This window comes from Nannospalax galili, unplaced genomic scaffold, assembly GCF_000622305.1.
Source record: "Nannospalax galili isolate Female #2095 unplaced genomic scaffold, S.galili_v1.0 scaffold221, whole genome shotgun sequence".
Taxonomy (NCBI): domain Eukaryota; kingdom Metazoa; phylum Chordata; class Mammalia; order Rodentia; family Spalacidae; genus Nannospalax; species Nannospalax galili.
Genome location: NW_008344592.1, coordinates 503,023 through 525,790, shown reverse-complemented (window position 1 = coordinate 525,790; position 22,768 = coordinate 503,023). Strand labels below are relative to the sequence as shown.

At 44.7% G+C, this 22,768-nt stretch overlaps 2 protein-coding genes across 2 annotated transcripts; one reads left to right on the top strand and one right to left on the bottom strand.

Annotated features, from left to right (window-relative positions):
* Positions 1 to 601: 601 nt before the first annotated feature.
* Romo1 (reactive oxygen species modulator 1) lies at positions 602 to 2,197 on the bottom strand. Its single transcript, XM_008840761.3, has 3 exons — positions 2,073 to 2,197; positions 1,801 to 1,931; positions 602 to 792 (listed from the first exon to the last, which is right to left on the bottom strand). The coding sequence occupies exons 2-3, from the start codon at positions 1,929 to 1,931 to the stop codon at positions 684 to 686; spliced, it is 240 nt and encodes a 79-aa protein (XP_008838983.1). The 5' UTR covers positions 2,073 to 2,197; the 3' UTR covers positions 602 to 683.
* Positions 2,166 to 21,897, top strand: Nfs1 (NFS1 cysteine desulfurase). The gene is made up of 13 exons (XM_008840760.3): positions 2,166 to 2,332; positions 2,890 to 2,981; positions 4,693 to 4,809; positions 6,536 to 6,619; positions 8,843 to 8,995; positions 11,540 to 11,633; positions 13,894 to 14,028; positions 14,674 to 14,831; positions 15,443 to 15,548; positions 16,701 to 16,782; positions 17,530 to 17,613; positions 19,895 to 19,984; positions 21,206 to 21,897. Exons 1-13 carry the CDS (start codon positions 2,212 to 2,214, stop codon positions 21,267 to 21,269), a joined length of 1,380 nt encoding a protein of 459 aa, XP_008838982.1. The 5' UTR covers positions 2,166 to 2,211; the 3' UTR covers positions 21,270 to 21,897.
* Positions 21,898 to 22,768: the final 871 nt, after the last annotated feature.

The window sequence follows — 22,768 nt, the reverse complement described above, 5'->3', positions numbered from 1 at the left end:
ATGATCTGTAGTTCCTAGAGCTGTTCTAGTGTCTTTCCATACTCACTTCCTGCTCTGTTACAGTATTGGTGAGGTTTTCAAGTACTAGTCAGTTTTTTGAGGGGCAATGTCTACCCAAGACTGAGGCTTAGTTTGCCAAGGACACTTGGTTCATAGAGATGTTCTGTCAACCTAATAAAATTTTGTGATATGGTTACACAGTTGAATTGTTGAGACCTGCGATTTAGATAGTTAAAATTGGCTATTTCAAATGTGTCTTCTACTGGGTAAGTTTGTGTTTTTCTACAGAAATTTCAAAGATCAGACTATTGAGTAGGACAAAAATGTAAATTAAAATTTTTTAACCAACAATGAACTAGTCTTACGGGGGCGGGTTTTTAATAAGACAGGGTCTCGTTGGAGCCCCAGCTGGCCTGGAACTTGGAGATCTGCCTGCCTCTGCTTTCCCAGTGCTGGGATTAAAGGCTTATGCCACCACACACCGGCCAATTAACTAGTTTTAAAGTTTGTTTACAACTTTGAAACATGCCAACCGTGTTCAGTAGCTCACCTTTTAAATATACAAGGTCTTTGGTTGAGCTGTACAATAACAGACTGAGAATGAGAAGAAAAAACTTTTTATTATAGTACAAGGGTCGAGATGGATGGGAAAGTTTAGATGTAGCAGGCACTCACTGTCCTGATTAGCATCTTATGCCCATTCCGATGGCCATGAATGTGCCAAAGGTGCCGCCACTCTGCATCATGGTTTTCCCAATGCCGCCCATCAACTCCCGACCCCGCATTCCGATCCTGAGGAGAAAGCAAGATGGGGCCATTTGGGAACAAAATCAGGTCAAAGTATTAATTTTCCCCTTTCCAATCCGTTTTCAAATAAGTCATTAACACTCAGACGATTCCTTTACCTTATCTGCTAAGATGAGAAATACATTCTGTAAATTGCCTCCAGTTTATAGAAGGCATCAGGTACAGTATAAAGCACATGGGCAGGGACACCAGCTTCTATGGTGTGTGCTACCTAAGACTGTTTTAGTTTCCTGTGTTCATGATTTTTGCAGTTGAATACCGGCTATGTAGACAGTATAAAACGGGCAATAGGTCATTTAGAAAAACTACGTAACTACAATCTTTTTTGAGGGGGAGGGGCGGGTCTTTATGAGACAGGGTCTCCCTGTAGCCCCAGTTGACCTGGAACTTAGGTAGACCAGGTTGGCCTTGAACTCACTGAGATCCGTCTGCTTTAGGTTCCCAAGTGGTAGGATTAAAGGTGTGCGCCACCATTCCCAGCGATAACTACACTCTGAGCACAAAACACTAAGTTTTGAGTAAACTAACATAATAAAAATACATATCCAAATTATTTCCTCTATAATCTAGCGGCATTTGTGTGCGGAATGAGTCCATTTGCTCCATTTCTATATCCTTTTTTCCAGAATAGTAAAACCGCACGAACCTTGCTTCATTCCACACCAGGCAGCAATAGCAATAATCCCCATTCTCGCGGGTTTACGGTGTGCCAGATGAGGTGCAGAGCACGCCACTATGATTAGTTTGAGTTGGAGGTGCGTGTTAGTGCACGCCTACAGTGAACAAACTGCCTCCAACTTGCCCAAAGCTACCCAATTAGAATGGTCAGAAAGCCATTTTGACGCCAGCGCTCCGAGTCTAAGTACTGCGCTTCCAACCTATAAACAGGAAGTCGGTCTAGCTTTCGAAGGACTCGAGGCACCGGGGACCGAGAGGGCTCTCTTGTCCGAGGGAGCCGGGAAGTCCCGCCCAGAAGTCGCCCGCGCCCCTCACCTGAGACAAGAAAAGGTGCCGAAGAGCGCCCCGGCCGCCATGCCCACGGCGCACCCCATAACGAAACCCATCTTCACGCGGTCGAAGCAGCTAGGCTGGGACTGCCCGTAGGGACCCACAGCCACCGGCATCTGCGGGGTGAGAGGCCAGCGCGTCAGGCCCGGCCGCCAGCGCGGGAGCTGGCGGGCAAGGACCGGGAGTTCCGCGGAACCAGGGCTTCCCCAGGCCCTCGGTCCGCGCAGTTAGGCCTCCGCCGCGAGGGCCATACTCACCTCGCTTCCTTCCACGGTAGCTCCGCTCGACGTCTCTCACAGAGACCTGGGCGGAGGACGCGCGCGGCCCGGAGTATCGCTTCCGGAGCGCGCGGCATCTACTTCCGGGAGTCTGGGTCTGCGGACTTAAGGGCCTCAGATGGTGAGCGCTGTTGCTGGGAACATGCTGCTGCGAGCCGCTTGGAGGCGAGCGGCTAAAGCTACGTCCGCGGCTGCCCGGCGGAGCCCTGCGGCGCCCACCCGGGGACTGCGCCTGCGCGGTACTGTCCCCGTCGCGGTCGCCCCCACCCTCCCAGGCGGTACAAGCCATGCGGTGCCGTTCGTTCCAGACGCGCTGCCCTGCTCCGGAGCCTCCCGGGACCTCCCAGACTGACGGTTCCCGTCATCGGCAGCCCCCCTTTTCCCCGCAGGCCGCTCGGCGACCGTGCCCGGCTCGTTCCCTGAGCCCACCAGGCTCATCCTTCCGACCCCTTCCTGGCCGACAGATGCTGATCGAGGCTCCGGTCCAGCCACGAACCTTTGCAGGAACCTACGCTTGTTTTCACTTTTCTTCTAAGTGATTTTGCCTTTCAGAGCCCTTCTGACTCCCTTCAGGCAGTTATAACATTGCGAGCATCTTCCTCCTCTGAGACTCCGCCTCTTACCTGGAGTACCTTTGCCGAGTGCTGGCTTCTCTGTTGATTTGTTGTCTTTCCTTTGAGATTTGATTCCAGCCTCCCTTCCCTTCCCCTGGGTGCAGCCCTGAGCTGCTGCTGTCTTGTATGCCCTGTCCACAGTTGCATCATATCTCAACCACTCCACTGCATTTTTTTGTCAGTTGTAGATCATGCGCCCTGGTTGCCTGTTCCCTCGGAGGCGGAGTCAGTGCTGCGACCTCTCTATATGGATGTGCAGGCTACGACTCCTCTGGTAAGTACTGAAGGAGAGCTTTTCCCCCTAAGTCTTTATAGGGAATGTAGTTTAGAATGACAGACTTCACAAAAAGGCTAGGTTTGTGCAAAATTGAAAATCATTAAATGTGTTAGGAAAGGTAGTAGTTAATCTAGGAGTCGGGTCTTAAATTCTAGTTTGCCAGAAATGGCTTTACTGCTTTGACCTTGGTCAAATCACTTTCAGTACAAGTATTATAGATTTAAAAGTTCATTGATGGGGCCTTAGAGTTGGACATGGTGGTCTGTAACCCAAGCACTTGGAAGACTGCCACTTAGTAACTATGTGAACTTGGGCGAGTATTAAATGGGCTGAAAAACATACTGCACCCTGGCACATGATAAGCACTGAATAATAGTAGTTATTGGGGTTGGGAATGTGATTCAGTTGCTAGAGTGTTTGCCCAACATGCAAGAGGCCCTGAGTTCAATCCCTAGCTCCACATAAAACCTAATTTCTGCCAGGTGTGGTGGCGCACGCCTTTAATCCCAGCACTCAGGAGGCATAGGTAGGTGGATTTTTGTGAGTTCAAGGCCAGCCTGGTTCTACATAGTGAGTTCCAGGACAGCTGGGGCTACAGAAAGACCCTGTCTCAAAAAAAACGACCAGAGGAAAAAAAAAAACTAATTTCTGTAATCCTAGCACTAGGGAGCCGAATGCAGGAAGATGGAATTTTAAGGTCATCCTTGGATACATCATTCAAGGTCAGCCAGGGTTACATGAGGTTGCCCCCCTCCCCCAATCTCCAAAAACTAGTTATTTAGTGCTAAGTACACATCCTACTGCTGGCTATGCTCCAGTTCCATTATTAATACAAGTTTTCATTAGTGTGAGGAGGGTGTTTGCCTGCTTTTGTCAATTCACAGGCCTTTGGATTTTTTTATTTTTTATTTTTTTGGTTTTTTGAGATAGGGTCTCCCTGTAGCCCCAGCTGGCCTGGAACTCACTATGTAGACCAGGCTGGCCTCAAACTTAGAGATCCACCTGCGTCTGCCTCTTGAGTACTATGATGAGTACTGTGATTAAAGACTGACTTGTGACATCACACCTGGCAAGTAATTCTTTGTAAATCAATTCCATTGCCTGATAGGACTGGATACATGTGTAGAGACAGTTGTCAGAACAAGACAGTGTTGGGGTGGGAATGTAGATCAGTTGGTAGAGCTGGTAGAGCGATTGCCCGGCATTCACAAAACCTTGGGTTGGATACCTAGCACTGCATTAAAAAACAGACACAGTAGTATACAACTCTTATCCCAGCACTACTAGGAAGGTATAAAAAGGAGGATCAGAAGTTTAAGATCATTGTCAACTACATAGTAAGTTTAAGGCTAGCTTAGGCTAGAGACCCTGTCAAAACCAAAACAAGATTGCGTTGTTAGATATGGAGGCAGGAGGATTAGGAGTTTGACACTAGATTGGGCCACATAAGACCCTATCTCTCTCTCAAAAAAAAAGGACAATGTTTATAAACTACCTGAGGGAATGGTAGAAGACTGTCATTTAAAATGGTTTGGGAGTAGGAGTATATTAGATTGATATTTGATTAGAATTTGAGGAGATGGAGGTATGTTAGGCAGTATCTGAAAGATTGAGACTGTACTGAGCAAGATAGGCAGGTTTCAGAGTGTGGAACTGGGCCTGAGTTGACCATGGACTCAGTAAGACTCATTTATTCTCTCCTGCTCAGGATCCCCGGGTGCTTGATGCCATGCTTCCGTACTTCATCAATTACTATGGGAACCCACACTCCCGGACCCATGCATATGGCTGGGAGAGTGAGGCAGCCATGGAACATGCTCGCCAGGTCAGTACAGAGGAACTTGAGAGGTTTGGAGTTCAAGTTCAGTGGCCTGGATGAGGCATTTTCTTCCTGGAAGTGGAAATGTTTATACTTTAAAAAAAAAAAAAAATTTATGTGTATGAGTGTATTGCCTGCATGTCTATAAGTGAATCCATGTTGTGCAATGCCCAGGGAGGTCAAAAGAAGGCATTGAATTCCCCTGGAGCTGGAATCACAGATGGTTGTTAGCCGCCATTTGGGTGCTGGGAATTGAAATTGGGTCCTCTGTAAGAGCAGTCAGTGCTCTTAACTGCTGAGCCATCTCTCCAGCCCATGGTTATATAAGAGGTTCAGAGAGTAGCTTTGGAGTTTAACAGGAATTTGATTGTCATATTTCCTAGCTAAATTACCTTGGATGTACTAATTTCTCTAAGCCTTAATTTCCTCACATATCAAGCAGCGAGAATAACAGTTTCTACACTAGAGGGTTATTGGGGTCAATTAAACAAGGCAATGCTGGTAAAGTTTAATACATATATAGTTCAGTAAGCACATAGTAAGAGTTCAATAAATATGTTAAGAAATATATATTATTTGGACCAGCAAGACTGCTCAGTAAAAGTGCCTGATGCCAAATTTGACAACTAACTTGAGTATGATCCCAGGGATCCACATGCTCTAGTATGATAACCCTTCACCCCAAAATCATTTAACAATATTTATTATTTGATGGGCATGGTGGCACACACCTTTAAACTAGCAGAGGTAGGCCAATGTCTGTGAGATTGAGGCCAGCCTGAGCTATATACTGAGTTCCAGGCCAGCTGGAGCTACAGGGAGACCCTGTCTCAAAAAAACAAGGACTGATATATATGTGTGTGTGTGTGTGTGTGTGTGTGTATTATATATATATATAGTATATCACATGTATATATTGACATTTTAGGTTTTTATTTTTTTTTTATTTATTTTTATTTATGTGTGTGTGGGTACTTATGAAGGCTTCAGGTCCTTTAGAGCTAGAGTTCCAGGTGGTTATAAGCTGCCTGATGTCATTACTGGATACTAAACTAAGGTCCTCTGGAAGAGCAGTATACGCTCTTAACCATCTTTCCAAGGTTTTATATTTTTTTAAATTACTTTTTATTTTTTTGTGTATGTGTATGTTTACATGTAGGTACCACAGCACACAGTGAAGGTCACAGGACAACATGCACCAGTTAGTTCTCTCCTTACACTGTGAGGGTCCCAGGGTTTGAACCTCAGATCATCAGGCTTGGTGGCAAGTGTCTTTACCCACTGAGCCATACTACTGGTCCCCTATTTTCTTTTTTTCTGAGAAAGGTTTCAGACTGTGTTCCAGTCTTGGCTGGAACTCATTATGTAGCCCAGGCAGACCTCAAACTCATGGTCTCGGCCTCCTAAGTGCTCGTTTTTCCAGTGTGCACCACCACACCTGTTTTGCATGTGCTGGATATCAAACCCAGGACTTCATGAATACCAGACAAACACTCTACCGACTAAAGCACAACATTTGACATTCTTACTTTGTCTTGTAATGCATAAAAGGTAGAATCTAAGATGTAACAGTCTGTTCCTTTTTTAACCCTAGTCCCACCTCACGTAAGTTTCTTGTGGGCAGCAGGTAGAATGCAGTGGGGCTGTTCTTGCTCTAGAGTCCTGTTCCAGCTTTATCTGCAGCCCCATTCCTGAAGGGAGCTGATAGATATCTTTGGTTCTTGACTTTCAGCAAGTAGCATCTCTGATTGGAGCTGATCCTCGTGAGATCATTTTTACTAGTGGAGCTACTGAAGCCAACAACATAGCAGTTAAGGTAAGGAAGGGGGTTAAGGGTGTGGTTTAGTGAGAGGTATTGGGAAGAGGAAGGACAGAAGGAAAAAGAGAAGGGAAGCAGGGACTCTGTCTGGGAACTAGGGATTGAACTTAGGTTGTCAGGGTTGGCAGCAGGTGACTTTACCAGTCACCTGCTTTACCATCTTACCAGCCTCTTTAGCCTTTAAAAAAAACAGTGCAAGGGTGTGTGTGTGTGTGTGTGTGTGTGCGTGCGTGCGTGCGTGCGTGCGTGCGTGTGTGTGTGTGTGTCTCTTGGTTTTGGTTTTGCTTTTTTGAGACAGGGTCTCACTATGTAGCACTTGCTGACCTGGAATTTGCTATGTAGACAATGTTGGCCTTGATCTCAGAGATCCTCTCACCTCTGCCTCCCGAGTGCTGGAATTGAAGGTGTGCACTCTCATTTCCAGGCCAACGGTTTCATATTTTTTTAGGATGGCAGCTATTTCAGGTAATGAGTAATAGTAACTGCTGAATCCTTTGCTCTATGCTTTTCTCCTAGTGACAATGAAGTCTAGGATCAGTTTCACTTGTTCACTTACACACTTGATTTCAAGGCCATTTATCCTATCAGCTTTTCCTTTGCTTTCTGATTAGATCTGTTTATAAAATTTCTCTGCATTCTGAGGTGACTGTTGCTATGGTGCTTACTGTCAGCATTCATTTAGTCTCTCAGTCTAGGATTAATCATTATATCCTTAGGGCATACAGATGCTTTCTGCAAAAAGTGCACTATTAGCCGGGCGTGGTACCCACCTTTAATCCCAGCATTCAGGAGGCAGAAGCAGACAAATCTCTGAGTTTAAGGCCAGCCTGGTCTACATAGTGAGTTCCAGGCCAGCTGGGGCTACAGGATGACCCTGTCTCAAAGACAACAACAACAAAAAAAGTCCACTCTTAGTAGTCATGTTGATGTTTCATAGAACATAATAACATTTGATTGCTAAGATTCCTTAAGTAAATGACAAGACTCTTAGAAATTGTGGCCTGTTGTAGGTACAATTCTGGCTTCACCACTTTCACTGTTGTTTCCCACATGCCATCCACCTCCTTTGAGACAGGGTCTTTCATTGCCCTGGAGTTCACCAATCAGGGTAAACTGGCTGGCTAGCCAAGTGCCTAGGGTTTTCCCATCTCTCCCTCCCCATCAGTGGAATTACAGAAGTGCTGGGTTTGTTTTAACACGACTGGGGATTGAACTCAGGTCCTCATGCTTGTGTGGCAAGCACTTTACTGCCTGAGTTATCTCCCCATTTTCTGTTCTTTTTTTTTTTTTTTTTTTTTTTTTTTTTTTTTTGAGATGGTATCGCATCATGTTTCTTAGGTTGGTCTTGGATTTGTAAATTCAAATGATCCTCCCTCAGCCTCCAAAGTGGCTGTTACAGGCTATGCACTCAGCCATATATACTTCCTCATTTCCTTCCCTTCCTCCTTCTTTAGTCCTTCCCTCCTTCCCTTCCTTTATTTTGTTCCTTCATTGGTTCCATTGTTTCGAGACATGGTTTCACTATGTAACCCTCATTGGCTGTGTAGACAGTGATGGTCTCAAATGTACAACCATCCTCTTGAAAATGACCTAAGTGCTGGGATTATAGGTATGTGCCACCATGTCTGGATATGCTTTCTTTCTTTTTTTTTCTTTTTTTTGGTTTTTTTTGAGACAGGGTCTCCCTATAGCCCCAGCTGTCCTGCAACTCACTATATAGACCAGGCTGGCCTTGAACTCACAGAGATCCACCTGCCTCTGCCTCCTCCTTTAATCTGCTGGGATTAAAGACGTGTGCCACCACGCATGGCTGATTTCTTTTTATGAGATAAATGGTTCTTACTCTTTTCTGATAACATTTGAAATGTTAAGAACTTTTGTAGCCTATCTTTACCATTTTTTTTGATATTAAAAGTATTATAGCTGGAGGTAGAGGCAGGCAGATCTCTGTGAGTTCAAGGCCAGCCTGGTCTACATAGTGAGTTCTAGGACAGCTCGGGCTACAGGGAGACCCTGTCTCAAAAAGACAAAACAAAACAAAACAAAAGAAAACGTATTATAATTTGGCTGGGGATGTGGTTAGTGACAGAGAATGTCTATAGTATGCTGAAGGCCCTAGGCTCCATCCTTAGCACATACATACAGAAAGCCTGCTTTAGGATTCAAGTTGTTATCTCTCTGACTATGTTGTTCTTTTTTTCCACTATCATCAATTTTTAGGGAGTGGCAAGGTTCTATAGGTCACGGAAAAAGCACTTGATCACCACCCAGACTGAGCACAAATGCGTTCTGGATTCCTGCCGTTCCCTGGAAGCTGAAGGCTTTCGGGTCACCTACCTCCCAGTGCAGAAGACTGGAATCATTGACTTAAAGGTAGAGGCTGTAGGTATGAGGGTCAAAATAGGAGGAGCCTGGCTTCTTCCTCTTAAGTCTGTCTCTTCAGCTCTGGCTGGAGCCTAAAGGTGGAGCTAATGGTGAGGGTGCAGCATAGGATGGGATGGAGATCATGTTTCCTTAAGTGTGCAGTGTCCTTCTCTCTGAAGAATTTGATCCTCAGCTTTGTTGATGATCCTGTTTTTTCTGAGAGCCACTGAATTGGTGTAGGATGCCAGGGACTTGTACCATGGCAGAGCTCTGGTCTCCTCCTTCCTTTCACTGATGTTTCTTATTTCTATGTGAAGGAAGTATGGTGGCTAGAGGAGTGTAGCTCAGTGGTAGACCTTCTGTTTTTTGTTTTGTGTTATTTTGAGACAGGGTCTCACTAAGTATCTCTGGGTGGCCTGGAACTTACTATGTACGCCAACTAGCCTTGAGCTCACAGAAATCAGCCTGTTTCTGCCTCCTGAGTGTTGGAATTAAAGGTATGCACCACCATGCCCAGCAGTGGTAGAGTTCTTGCATAGCATGGGCAAGGATGTAGGTTTGTTCCCCAGCACTGCAAAAACCAAGCATGTTTAATATAGAATAGTTGTAGGGGAACGTGCCTTTAATCCTATCCCAGAACTCTGGATGGTTCTGGCGTGGTGGCTCTTGCCTTTAATCCTAGAACTGGGCAGAGACAGGGGGATCTCAAGGTCACCCTGGTCTGCATAGTGAGTTCTAGGTAAGCTGGGGCTCCAGGGAGACCCTGTCTCAAAAAACAGACAAAAAAAAGTTGAACACACCTTTATTCTACTTACATGTCTGTACTTATGCTATTATTACACTGCAGCTTTCTAGAAAGCTAAAATCAGAATTCTATTAATTTAATTTTATTATTTATTTATTTTTTGGTCTTTTGAGACCTGTAGCCCCAGCTGGCCTGGAACTCTATGTAGACAGGCTGGCCTTGAACTCATATTTATTTATTTATTTATTTACTATTTTTTGGTCTTTTGGAGACAGGGTCTCCCTGTAGCGCTAGCTATCCTGGAACTCACTATGTAGACCAGGCTGTCCTTGAACTCACAGAGATCTGCTTGCCTCTGCCTCCCAAGTGCTGGGACTACAGGCATGCACCACCATATGTGGCTTATTTATTTATTTATTTATTTATTATTTTTTAAACAAAACAAATTTTTTTTTTAATTTATATTTTTATTTTATGTGTATGTGTGTACTGCCTGCATGTAGGTAAGTGCACCCATGTTATGTGATTCCCAAGGAGGTCAAAAGAGGCTGTTGGATCCCCTGGGACTGGAGTTATGGACAGTTGTTAGCTGCCATGTGGGTGCTGGGATTTGAACCTGGATCTTTTGCAAGAGCAGTCAGTGCTCTTAATTGCTGAGCCGTCTCTCCAGCCCCTTATTTGTTTGTTTGTTTATTTATTTTGTTTTGTCTTTTTGAGACAGGGTCTCCCGGTAACCCCAGCTGGCCTGGAACTCACTATGTAGACCAGGTTGGCCTTGAACTCACAGAGATCTGCCTACCTCTGCCTCCAAGTGCTGGGAATAAAGGCGTACACCACCATGCCCGGCTATTTTTTAAATTTTATATGTATGAGTGTTTGACTGCATGTATGTAAGTTTATGCATATTATGCAGTGCGCTTGGAGGCCAGAAGAGGGCATTGGATTCGCCATGTGGGTGCTAGGAACCAAACTAATGTCTTCTCAAGAGCCATCAGTGCTCTTAACTGCTGGGCCATCTCTACAGCCCCAGAATTCATTTAATCTAATTAGTCTAATTAGGATCTCTCTTTTTTTTTTTTTGAGATACGGTTTTATGAATTCTAGGTTGGCCTAGAACTGGATATGTAGCCAGTTCAAGGATGATCTTGAGCTCCTGATTCTCCTTTCTCTGATATTTTAAGCATGGGCTACAGTGCCTGGTCAACTGACTTTTCAATATTGAGTTTGTATCCTGTTTCCTGAACTTGTTTATTAGATCCCATCATGGTTTTTTTGTTTTGTTATAAACTCTATAGAGTATTAGCTGGGCATGGTGGTACACACCTTTAATCCCAGACCCCATCTCTCTCTCTCTCTTTTTTTTTTTTTTTTTCTGTCTTTTTGAGACAGGGTTTCCCTGTAGCTCCAGCTGTCCTGGAACTTATTATGTAGACCAGGCTGGCCTTGAACTCACAGAGATCCACCTGCCTCTACCTCCTGAGGCCTGGGATTAAAGGCATACGCCACCATGCCCAGCTTTTTTTCGTCTTTTTGAGACAGGATCTTCCTGTGGGCATGTACCACCATGTCTGGCAATTTCTATGCATTCTTACCGGAATTTTATATTGTCATTTTTTGTTGTCATTGTTTGTTTTTAACCTGTAATACTAGGGATTGAACCCAGCATCTCACACATGCCAGGCAAGCATTTTACCACTGAACTACATCCCAAGCTCTTGTAGGGTTGTAGGGAAAGACCCCTTTTCTAGACTGAGGTTGCCTGTGTTCTCTTGACACCCTATAGACTTCTTAATCCTACATATTCTTAGGAACTAGAAGCTGCCATCCAGCCAGATACCAGCCTGGTCTCTATTATGACTGTGAACAATGAGATTGGAGTAAAGCAGCCAATTGCAGAAATAGGTGCGTATTGTAAGGTTAACCTTGACTCTATGGTCAACCTACTAGGGTCAATCACTGGGGTCCATCTAAGGCAACTGGTGTAGACTAGGAGTTCTAACTCTATAGTACACAATGAGAAAATGAAGGGAAAGAGACTTTAACTACCTTGTTCACTCACATATTAAGTAGAACAGCCATTATTTAAATTTTTTAAATTAAATTCTAATGTAACACTTTGTCTTAGTTTGTTCTCTATTGCTGTGACAAAACACTCTGACCAGTACCAACTTGGGGAGGAAAGGGTTTATTTGTCTTACAACTCCCAGGTCGCAGTTCATCAGGGAGCCCAAGGTAGGAACTCAGGGCAGGAACCTGGAGGCAGGAGCTGGAGCACAGGCCATGGAGGAACGCTGCTTACAGGCTTGCTCCCCTGGCCCCTGCTCAGCCTGCTTTCTTATGCAACACAGGCCCACCTGCCCAGGGGTGGCACCACTCACAGTGGGCTGGGCCCTCCCACATCACTCATCAAGAAGATGCCCTTCAGACATGGCCACAGGCCAGTCCAATAGAGGAAATTCCATCACTGAGGCTCCCTCAACCCAGGTGTGTCAAGTTGACACTAAAGTTATCCAGCACACACTTTATTATTATTAAAGCATGTGGGGAGTGGCTTGTGCCATGGTGTGACTGTGGAAGTCAGAGGACAACTCTGTGGAGTCTGTTCTCTCCTTTCACCTTTACGTGGGTTTAGGGGATTGAACTCAGGTTGCCAGGCTTGCATAGCCAGTACCTTTACTCACTGAGCCAACTCACAAGCCCCTGAAATTTTAAAAAAGATTTATTTTTATTTATATTTATGTGTATGCAGGTACCTGAGGAGGCCAGAAGAGGGAGGATGTTAGATCCCCTCAGGTAGAGTTGGAGGTGGTAGTGGTTGTGAGCCACCCAATGTGGGCTGGTAACTAAAGTCTGGAAGAACAGCAAGTGCTCTTAACCACTAAGCTATCTTCCCAGCCCCCACTATTTGATATTTTATTTATTTTTATTTTATATGTATGTGTGTATTGGCTGCATGTAGGTAAGTACACCTATGCCACTAATTTATTGAATTTAGGTCTAGTGCCCTTTGTGATTTTTTTTTCATTGCATTGCAGTTTTTGCCCAAAATGTCAATAAAACAGCAGGAAAAAAGTTACGGACCCCTTTTTCCTTTAGAACATTCATTATCCTCACTTAGAGTATACCACATAATATCTTTACACATGTTAAGGAAAAGACTGTGTTAATCTTTCCTTCTTTTAAATAAAAAAGTTCTAAAAGGTAATGTTAAAGCTGGGCTGGGGTGGGCATGGTGGTGCTCTCCTTTAATTCCAACACTGGGAGGCAGGCAGATCTCTGAGTTCAAGGCCAGCCTGGTCTACATAGCTAGTTCCAGGCCAGCTGAGGCTACAGGACACCCTGTCTCAAAAAAACCAAAAACAGAAGAAAAAAAAAAAGGTAATGTTAAATATCAAAAGGGAATGAAGAATCTTAGGTATCAGAATATAGTAGGGTGTGATGGTCATCTTGGTCAACATAGAGAGTTCCAGGTCAGCTGGGGCTACAGGGAGACCCTGTCACAAAACAAACAGGACTCTCAGAATTATCATGTGTTTTTTTTTATTTTTTTTCATTTATTTATTTCTGTTGTGTGTGTTTTGCCTGCATGTAAGTTTTCCACGTGTGTGCAGTGCCCTCAGAAGCCAGTAGAGGGTGTTGGATCCTCTGGAACTGGAGTTAAGAACAGTTGTTAGCCACCATGTGGGTGCTGGGAACTGAACATGTGTCCTCTGGAAGAGCAAACAATTGCTCTTATGAGCTATCTCTCTCTCTAGCCTCCATGAATGTTTGTGGGTTTTTTTTTTTTTTTTGGTCTTTGTGAGACAGGGTCTCCCTGGAGCCCCAGCTGGCCTTAAACACTATGTAGACCAGGCTAGCCTTGAACTCAGAGATCTGCCTGCCTCTGACCCCCCAAGTGCTGGGATTAAAGGCTTGCGCCACCATCCCTGGCCCCTCCATGAGTGTTTTATCCTTGATCTATAGAGTAATAGCAGAGGCCAGGGAGCAGGGAGGGAGGTGTGAGGGGAAGGGGAATGTTGAAATGGATGAGGCAGGGAGGAAGAGAGGACTTACTTGCAATATTAGTATTCACTATGGGTAGAGATTATTGGTGGTGCCTTTTGGGACCACTGCCAGGTTGCTTTCACTATGCTCTTTATCTTTCCCTCTGTTGTTTCCTTAGGGCAGATTTGCAGTTCCAGAAAGGTATATTTCCATACTGATGCAGCCCAAGCTGTTGGAAAAATCCCACTTGATGTCAATGACATGAAAATTGATCTCATGAGCATCAGTGGTCACAAAATCTATGGTCCTAAAGGTACCAACCCCTTTCTCTTCTCTGAACTTCTCAGCAAACCCCTTAACAGATGCTCTTCACAGTCATTTGAGATTATGCTAGCTCTGGGAGGAGCTAAATTTAGAGTGGCCTGGACTATGCAAGAGTCATTCAGCAATAGTTAAAAACACTTGCCTCCTTGGAAATCCAATTAGTCATTATGCATATAGCAGGCCATTCTTCCTTTAAAAAAATCCTTAAAGGGGGGGCTGGAGAGATGGCTCAGTGGTTAAGAACACTGGTTGTTCTTGCAGAAGACCTGGATTCGAATCCCAGCACCCACGTGGCAGCTAACAGCTGTCCATGACTCCAGTTCCAGGGGATCCGACGGCCTCTTCTGTCCTCCATGGGCATTGCACAACACGGGTGCACTTACCTACATGCAGGCAATACACTCATACACATAAAATAAAAATAATAAATAATTTTTTTTTTTTTGAGACAGGGTCACCCTGTAGCCCGAGCTGTCCTAGAACTCACTCTGTAGACCAGGCTGGCCTTGAACTCACAGAGATCCACCTGCCTCTGCCTCTGCATGCACCACCACGCCTGGCATAAAATATTTTTTTTTAAAGTGATAATTTTGTTTCATCCACCTCTTTTTTTATAACAAACTTTGTTTCCCAGGCGTTGGTGCCATCTACATCCGCCGTAGACCTCGAGTGCGTGTGGAGGCTCTGCAGAGTGGAGGCGGGCAAGAACGGGGTATGAGGTCTGGGACAGTGCCCACACCCTTGGTGGTGGGTCTGGGAGCTGCATGTGAAGTGGCACAACAGGAGATGGAGGTAGGTATGGGGAGATCAATCCCCTCTCATCTCTTATCCTATGCAGGATCTCCTGTTTAGAGTCATCTCAGCATAACTGAGTCAGAGCTCTGCTGGAAGAGGGGGTTCAAGAAAACCCTGCTTTGGTGCTGGGTGTGGCTTCCTAAGCCTGTAATCCTAGCTGCTTGAGAGGTCAAGGCAGAAGAAGCTGCTGGCCCACTCTGCCTATATAGCAAGATACAAAATAAAGGGCTAGGTTAGTAGTAGAGTACTTACTTAGATGTGCAAGGCCCTGGCTTCAATCCTCAGTACATAAATAAATTAATTACTTAAATTAAACCCTATCTTGTCTATATTGTTCTGAAAATGTTAGCTGCTCTGAAGCCCTTCCCTGTCTGGAGTTAACAGTCCGTTTGTTTGTAGGTTGTTGGAACCTTGTATTCATTCCTAAGCACCTTTTGCACATTAGACACTGTACTCAGTGCTGGAGATGCTGTGGTCTCCACAAGTAACAGGGTAATACAAGGTCCGTTTAATACGCAATCATTCCTGGCTGGAGAAGGGCTTCTGAAACTCTGTCACTGAGGCCGTTGGTGGTCACTGTGCTTAATCCTTTCCTGCCTGCTCCTTAGTATGACCACAAGCGGATCTCAAAGTTATCAGAGCGACTGATCCAGAAGATAATGAAGAGCCTTCCAGAGGTGGTGATGAATGGGGACCCCAAACAGCACTACCCTGGTAAGGACATGCGCTTTCGATTCCCATTTTTTCTTTTTAAACTTTATTTATTATGGCTGGATGTGGTGGCATATGCCTTTAATCTCAGCAGAGGCAGGTGGTTCTCTGAGTTAGAGGCCATCCTGGTCTGCATAGTACGTTCCAGGCCAGCCAGGGCTACATAATGAGTCCTTGTCTCAAAACAAACAAAAATTATTTTTATATATTATGTATATGTGGGTGGGGCACACATGCCACTGTGCACTTGTAGAGGTCAGAGGACAACCTTGTGGAGTTGATTCTCTTCTTCCAACTTTATGTACTTTCTGGGAATTAAACACAAGACAGGCTTCCTCAGCAAGCTGAGCCAAATAGTAACCTCCTCCTCCCATAATGCTGTTTTCCTTTAGAAAAAAAAAAATTGGGGAGGATGCCAAAGGGGAAAGGGTATAAAGATGATGTTCTGCATGAAATACACAAAAATTCAATTAAAAACTTAAAAAATATTATTATGAGCTGTAGATACATTTTTTTGAGACAGGGTCTCCTTGTAGCCCCAGCTGTCCTGGAACTCACTTTGTAGACCAGGCTGGCCTTGACCTCACAGAGATCCGTCTGCCTCTGCCTCCCGAGTGCTGGGATTAAAGGTGTGCACCACCACGCCCGGCATATTATTTTTATTTTATCTGTAGGAGCATATTGCCTGCATGTATTTTAAGTGCACCCATGTCATGCAGTGCCCACGGAGGTCAGAAGATGGCGTCAGATCCCCTGGAACTGGAATTACAAATGGTTGTTAACCACCATGTGGGTGCTAGGAACTGAACCCAGTTCCACTGCAAGAGCAGCCAGTGCTCTTAACTGCTGAGGCATCTCTCCATGCCCGGTGAAAAGAAATTTTTTTTTTTTTTTTTTGAGCCCCAGCTAGCCTGGAACATCACTATGTAGACCAGGCTGGTCTCCATCTTTCAGAGATAGCCTGCCTTTGCCTCCCAATTGCAGGGATTAAAGGTATGTCACCATACCTAACCCTAACAAATTTGTTTTTGCAGTGTTTGCCTCACTCATGCTAGGCAAACTCTCCCCTGAGCTCTATCCCCAGCTCTCCATTTCCATTCTGGCATAGGCTGAGAGCCTGGGCTCCCTGTCACCATGTTTTTCTCTCTTCTATAGGCTGTATCAACCTCTCCTTTGCATATGTGGAAGGGGAGAGTCTGCTGATGGCACTCAAAGATGTCGCTTTATCCTCAGGGAGGTGAGTTGGACTAGATAGACAGGCACTGTAGTCCTATCAGTTAGCTTGGCTTTTATGCACCATATATGTTTTGAGTTTTCTGGTATGGAGAAGACAGACACAGGGGCTGTTGATTCACGGTAAAGGTCATTTTTTAGCTGGGAGGGTACAGGGTGAAGTTTTCTATCCTAGCAAGTCTTCCTTAGGGAAAAATTGATGACTTTGTGGTTGCAAGAGATGTATGTATCTTTTTTTTTTGTTCTTTTTGAGACAGGGGCTCCCTGTAGCCCCAGCTGTCCTGGAACTCACTATGTAGACCAGGCGGGCCTTGAACTCACAGAGATCCACCTGCCTCTGCTTCCTGAGTGCTGTGATTAAAGGTGTGTGCCACCAGGCCAGGCTGGTATGTATCTTTTGTAGGGTTAAACTAGCAGATCTGTCAGAGGCCAGGAAAGGTTCATCTGCCTTCCAGGTTTATACATTGTGTCATGGTCCTGGATGCAGAAGGTTCTCTGTTGCCTCTTTTTGTCAGATCCAGTGCATGAAGGATCTTGCTCTTTTACCTTTTGACAGTGTCTTTGCTCAAGGACACTATTCAGCATAGGAGCAGAGGAGCTAGGTTTATATCCCAGGATGCACAAGGTATCATCAGGGCCATTAGCACCACCAGGCTACATCTCTATGTCACTATGATATGATTTCAGGGCCCTAGGAGGAAGGAGCAAGACTCGGGGTTAATGGCTAAAAGATTCCTGTTTCCGTCCTCAGTGCCTGCACTTCTGCATCACTGGAGCCCTCTTATGTCCTAAGAGCGATCGGCACTGATGAGGATTTAGCACACTCTTCCATCAGGTCAGTGAGTTTAGCTGCAGTATGTGTTTGTGTATGTGTGTGTATTCAGGGTCTTGCTAGGTACCCAGACTGGCGTTGAATTCAGTCTTCCTGCCTCCACCTCTGGTGTGCTGGGATCACAGGTGTGTGCCACCATGCCTGGTTTGTATAGTGCTGGGCATCAACTTCAAGGCTTCATATGTGCTCATAAAGCATTCTGCCAACTGAGCTATATTACCAGCCCCCTTCTTAATTCTTCATAAAGATGAAGATGTCTGAGTCCCAGATATTCTCTTTCACTGGATCTGAGGAGTAGGAAACTTCTCAGGTGATTCTGATCCACAGACCATGTTATAAAAAAAAACTTTGACGTAGAAAGTTTTCTTTCTTTTCTTGTTCTTTTCTTCCCTGTCTTTGTCTTCTCTCTCTTTGTCTCTTTTTCTTTTCTTTTTTTTTTTTTTTTTGAGACAGGGTCTCCCTGTAGCCCCAGCTGTCCTGGAACTCACTGTGTAGACCAGGCTGGCCTCGAACTCACAGAGATCCACCTGCCTCTGTCTCCCGAATGCTGGTATTAAAGGTGTACGCCACCATACTTGGCTTGTCTCTTTTTCTTTTTGAGATAGGGTATCATGTACCCCAGGTTGGCTGCCAACTCTATATGTAGCCTAAGGATGACCTTGATTGTCTTCCCTCTACTTGCTGAGTGCTGGAATTGCAGGAGTCCACCATCATACCCAGTTTATGCAGTGCTGGGATCAAACCCAGGACTTCATGCATACTATACAAGCACTCTACAAACTCAGCTACGTCCCCAGCCCCCTTTGTCTTTTTGTACTAGGTCTTCATGTGTATTGGCCCCTTCAAATTACACTATTGCCAGCTTAAATGCAGAGTGTCCCTGTGTCTTCTCCTCTTTTAATTAATTCAAAAAAATGTTTTGTTATTTTAATTTTATGTGTATGAGTGTATTGCCTGGATGTAGGTAAGTGCACCCATGCCATGCAATGCCCGTGGGTCAGAAGAGGCTGTCGGATCCCCTGAGACTGGTGTTATGGACAGTTGTTAGCTGCCATGTGGGTGCTGGGATTCGAACCCAGGTCTTCTACAAGAACAACTAGTGTTCCCAACCTCTGAGCTATCTCTCCAGCCCCTTTAATTTTTTAAAGTAATTAATTCATTTATTTTTTTTTAATGTGTGTGTTTTACTTGTATGTATTTAAGCACATCCATGTTATACAGTACCCCCAGAAACTAAAAGAGGGCATTGAATTCCCCAGAACTAGAGTTACAGCTGATTTTTAGATATGGGTGCTGGGAACTCAACCTTGGTCTTCTGCTAGAGCAGCCAGTGCTCTTTACTGCTGAGCCATCACTCTAGCCTGTACTGAGGTTAAGAGCACTGGGTGCTTTTGCAGAGGACCTGTGGTTTGGTCCCAGCACCCACATGCATCTAAAAACCAGCCATGGGGCTAGAAAAATAGCTCATTGGTTACAAGTACTGGCTACTCTTGCAGAGGACCTGGCTTCAATTCCCAGCACCTATATAGTGGCTAACAACCATCTGTAACTCTCTTCTGGCATCTGTGGGCATTGCATTGCAGGTATGTGGTATATGCATGCATGCAGGCAAAATACTCATACACATAAACTAAAAATAAATTAATTAAAAAAATTTTTATATTTTATTTATTATTTTTATTTTTTATGTGTATGAGTGTATTGCTTGCATGTAAGTAAGTACACCTGTGTCATGCAGTGCTACGGAGGTCAGAAGAGGGTTTCGGATTCCCCTAGAACTGGAGTTAAGGACAGTTTGTAGCTGCCATGTGGGTGCTGAGAATCAAATCTAGGTCCTCTGCAAGAACAGTCAGTGCTCTTAACCTCTGAGCCATTTCTCCAGCCCCCCCAAAAAAAATTTTTTTAAATTTTTATTTATTATTTTTATTTTATGTGTATGCGTGTATTGCCTGCATGTAGGTAAGTGCACCCATGTCGTGCGGTGCCCATGGAGGTCAGAAGAGGCTGTTGGATCTCCTGGGACTAGAGTTACAGACAGTTGGTAGCTGCATGTGGGTGCTGGGATTCGAACCTGGGTCTTCTGCAAGAACGAAGTGTTCCTAACTGCTGAGCCATCTCTCCAGCCCCCAATTAAAAAATTTTTAAGACAAGTTCTCACTATATTGCTCTGGCTGACCGGGAACTTGATATGTAAAACAGACTGGCCTCAAACTCAGAGACCCACCTGCCTGTGCTGGGATTAAAGGCACATGCCACTGTGCCCAGCTTTCCTGTATCTTCGTAGGTTTGGCATTGGCCGCTTCACTACAGAAGAGGAAGTAGACTACACTGTGGAGAAATGCATTCAACATGTGAAACGTCTTCGAGAAATGAGGTATGCCCTGTTGCATCACAGATCTTGTACAAGAAACAGTATTGCTGATTCCTTTCTGGTCCTTAGGCTTTGTTTTCATACTGCCGGAAAGAAAAGTTTTAGGGTTTAATGATTCCTCAAAGCACAGATTTCTCTGTAGCAGTTCTTCAGTAAGTCGGAATATTCAGATCTAAGATCCAAAACATTGTTTTTTTTAAAAAAATATTTTATTTATTAAGTATTTTATGTATATGAGTGTTTTGCCTGCATGTAAGCGCACCATGTGTGTGCACTGCCTGTAGAGGCCAGAAGAGGGTGTTGAATCCCTTGGAACTGGAGTTATGGATGGTTGTTAGCCACCATGTGGGTGATGGGAATCAACCCCGGATCCTCTGGATAAGCAGCAAGTTTTCTTTTCTTTTTCTTTTCTTTTTTTTTTTAACCATTTTATTTTTATTTTATGTGTATGTGTGTATTGCTTGCATGTAGGTAAGTGCACCTGTGTTGTGCAATGCCCGCGGAGGACAGAAGAGACTGGAACTGGAGTTACAGTTGTTAGCTGCCATGTGGGTGCTGGGATTGGAGGACGGGTCTTCTGCAAGAACAGTCAGTGTTCTTAACTGCTGAGCTATCTCTTCAGCCCCAGAACAGCAAGTTTTCTTAAGTGCTGAGACATCTCTAGCCCCAATCCCAAACACTCTTTAGGGTTAAAGCCCTCCATGTTGGAAGTACAGGGGAGATGAAAATGGCAGACCTGGGTAAGGACACTGCATGCCCAAATGTTACTGAGTCAAGTTCTAGGCTCAGAAACCAATGAAAACCCAGAAACAGAAGCCAAAATAAAGTTCATGTATTGTTGGCATTAGTAGAAAGGCTGAAACTTGCTGTTTATATAGATCAATACTATTTTCCCCATGAAGATTTAGCTATAGCCTGTCACTGGTGAGATGGGAGCTTTAAGAGTATAACCACATCTTTAATCCGTAGACTTAGGGTTCCCCTGGGCTAAGCCTGGAGTATTTACTTATTTCAATTTATGGTAGTTGGGCAAAGGGTAGAATTGACCAGGAGTAACAGAAAGCTGGGAAAGACCTGTTAACTTCCTGTGTGAGAATTCACCAGGGTAAAAGACAGAAAATATACAAGGAAGAAGAAGACAAGTCATTGCTCAGGGCCTGAGAGGCAGTATTTGCTGCTTCCTATCTAAGCCCTTACTCATTCAATGCCTCTTCTCTTTGGCAGTCCTCTCTGGGAGATGGTGCAGGATGGCATTGACCTCAAGAGCATCAAGTGGACCCAGCATTAGAAGAGTGGACCTGTGACTTGTGCTGACTGGGCCCTCCTGCCTCACTGACCCATGCACAGCCAGGAACCTTGTCCACCCAGTGGGTGGTCCATGGTCAAACCACAGAGTTGGAATAGGCAAGTCAGCTTCACCACAGCATCGTTTCAAGTCAGAAACACAAGGAAAGTATTTTTCTCTAGCTCAGCTCTTTTGTAGGGAAATAGCCATCCTTTTCTTCAGGGTTTTTCTCAGGCCTTCTAGTATATGAACATTCTTATCTGAGGAGCTAGGGGCATTGGCTAAGATATTGCTGCTGGATCTGTCAGTGAGGAGAACAAGAAGAACTGAAGCAGGCTCTGTGTTTGAAGACTTATTTTCTGTGTGAACATTTGAATCATTGCTTTCTGCTGCTCAGCTGGACTGGCACCTTCAGCAACAAGCATAATCAACTTTGATTTAATATTTTTCTGCAGCACCAGTGGGCATCTTCTTGTTGACAGTAGCCCAAGCATCCCATTTTGTTCTTACCTTCCTTCTGATTTATTGGAGTTGGAAATACCTATATGACTCCACCCACTATTCTTAATTTATGTTTATTTCCTTAAAAGTTTTTAATTTGAAGATTGAAAAAATAAAAAAAAAAAAAATAGTTTTCCTGGCTCTTTCTCTTTTTAAAAAATATTTTCTGCCAGGCGTGGTGGCACACGCCTTTAATCCCAACACTAGGGAAGCAGAGGCAGGTGGATCTCTGTGAGTTCAAAGCCAGCCTGGTCTACATAGTGAGTTCCAGGACAGCCGGGGCTACAGGGAGACCCTGTCTCAAAAAGACCACAAAAAAATTTTTTTTTTCCTAGCTGGTCATGGTAGCCCACACTTTTAGTCCCAGCACTTGGGAGGCAGAGGCAGGCAGATCTCCGTGAGTTCAAGGCCAGCCTGGTGTACATAGTGAGTTCCAGGCCAGCTGGGGCTACAGGGAGTCCCTGTCTCAAAAAAAATTTTTTTTTTTGGTATTTTTATTTAGTGTCTATGAAGTGCACCCATGTCGTGCATGTATGTGAGTGCATGTATGAAGTGCACCTATGTCATGCATTGCCTTCGGAGGTCAGAAGAGGACGTAGGATTCCCTTGGAGCCCGAGTTACCAATGGTTGTTAACTGCCATGTGGATGCTGGGACTCAAACCCCAGTCCTCTGCAAGATCAGCCAGTGCTTGCATTTCAGGCTTGCCCGAATATTTGGCACCCGCGTTCCAACCAATGGTTCGTGCATGCTAGGCAAGCTTCTACCAACTGTGCTATACCTCCAACCCTGAGTTTGTGTGTGTGTATGTGTGTGTGTGTGTGTGTATGCATATGTGTGTGTGTGTGTGTGTAATTTTTTTCCCCCACTCTCCATACAGGGTCTCATGTAGCCCAGTCTGGCTGGCTGGAATTCCCTAAATAGCCGAGGACGGAGTTAAACTCCTGATCTTCCTGCCTTCACCTTCCAAGCACTGGGATTATGTGGGCCACCACACTCAGC

Coding starts and splice junctions, on each gene's coding strand:
- Romo1 (XM_008840761.3), bottom strand. CDS start 1,931: ATGCCGGTGGCTGTGGGTCCCTACGGGCAGTCCCAGCCTAGCTGCTTC. Junction 793..1,800: donor GGCACCTTTTCTTGTCTCAG/GTGAGGGGCGCG, acceptor CTTTCTCCTCAG/GATCGGAATGCGGGGTCGGG.
- Nfs1 (XM_008840760.3), top strand. CDS start 2,212: ATGGTGAGCGCTGTTGCTGGGAACATGCTGCTGCGAGCCGCTTGGAGG. Junction 2,333..2,889: donor CCGGGGACTGCGCCTGCGCG/GTACTGTCCCCG, acceptor TTTTTTTGTCAG/TTGTAGATCATGCGCCCTGG. Junction 14,029..14,673: donor CAAAATCTATGGTCCTAAAG/GTACCAACCCCT, acceptor TTTGTTTCCCAG/GCGTTGGTGCCATCTACATC.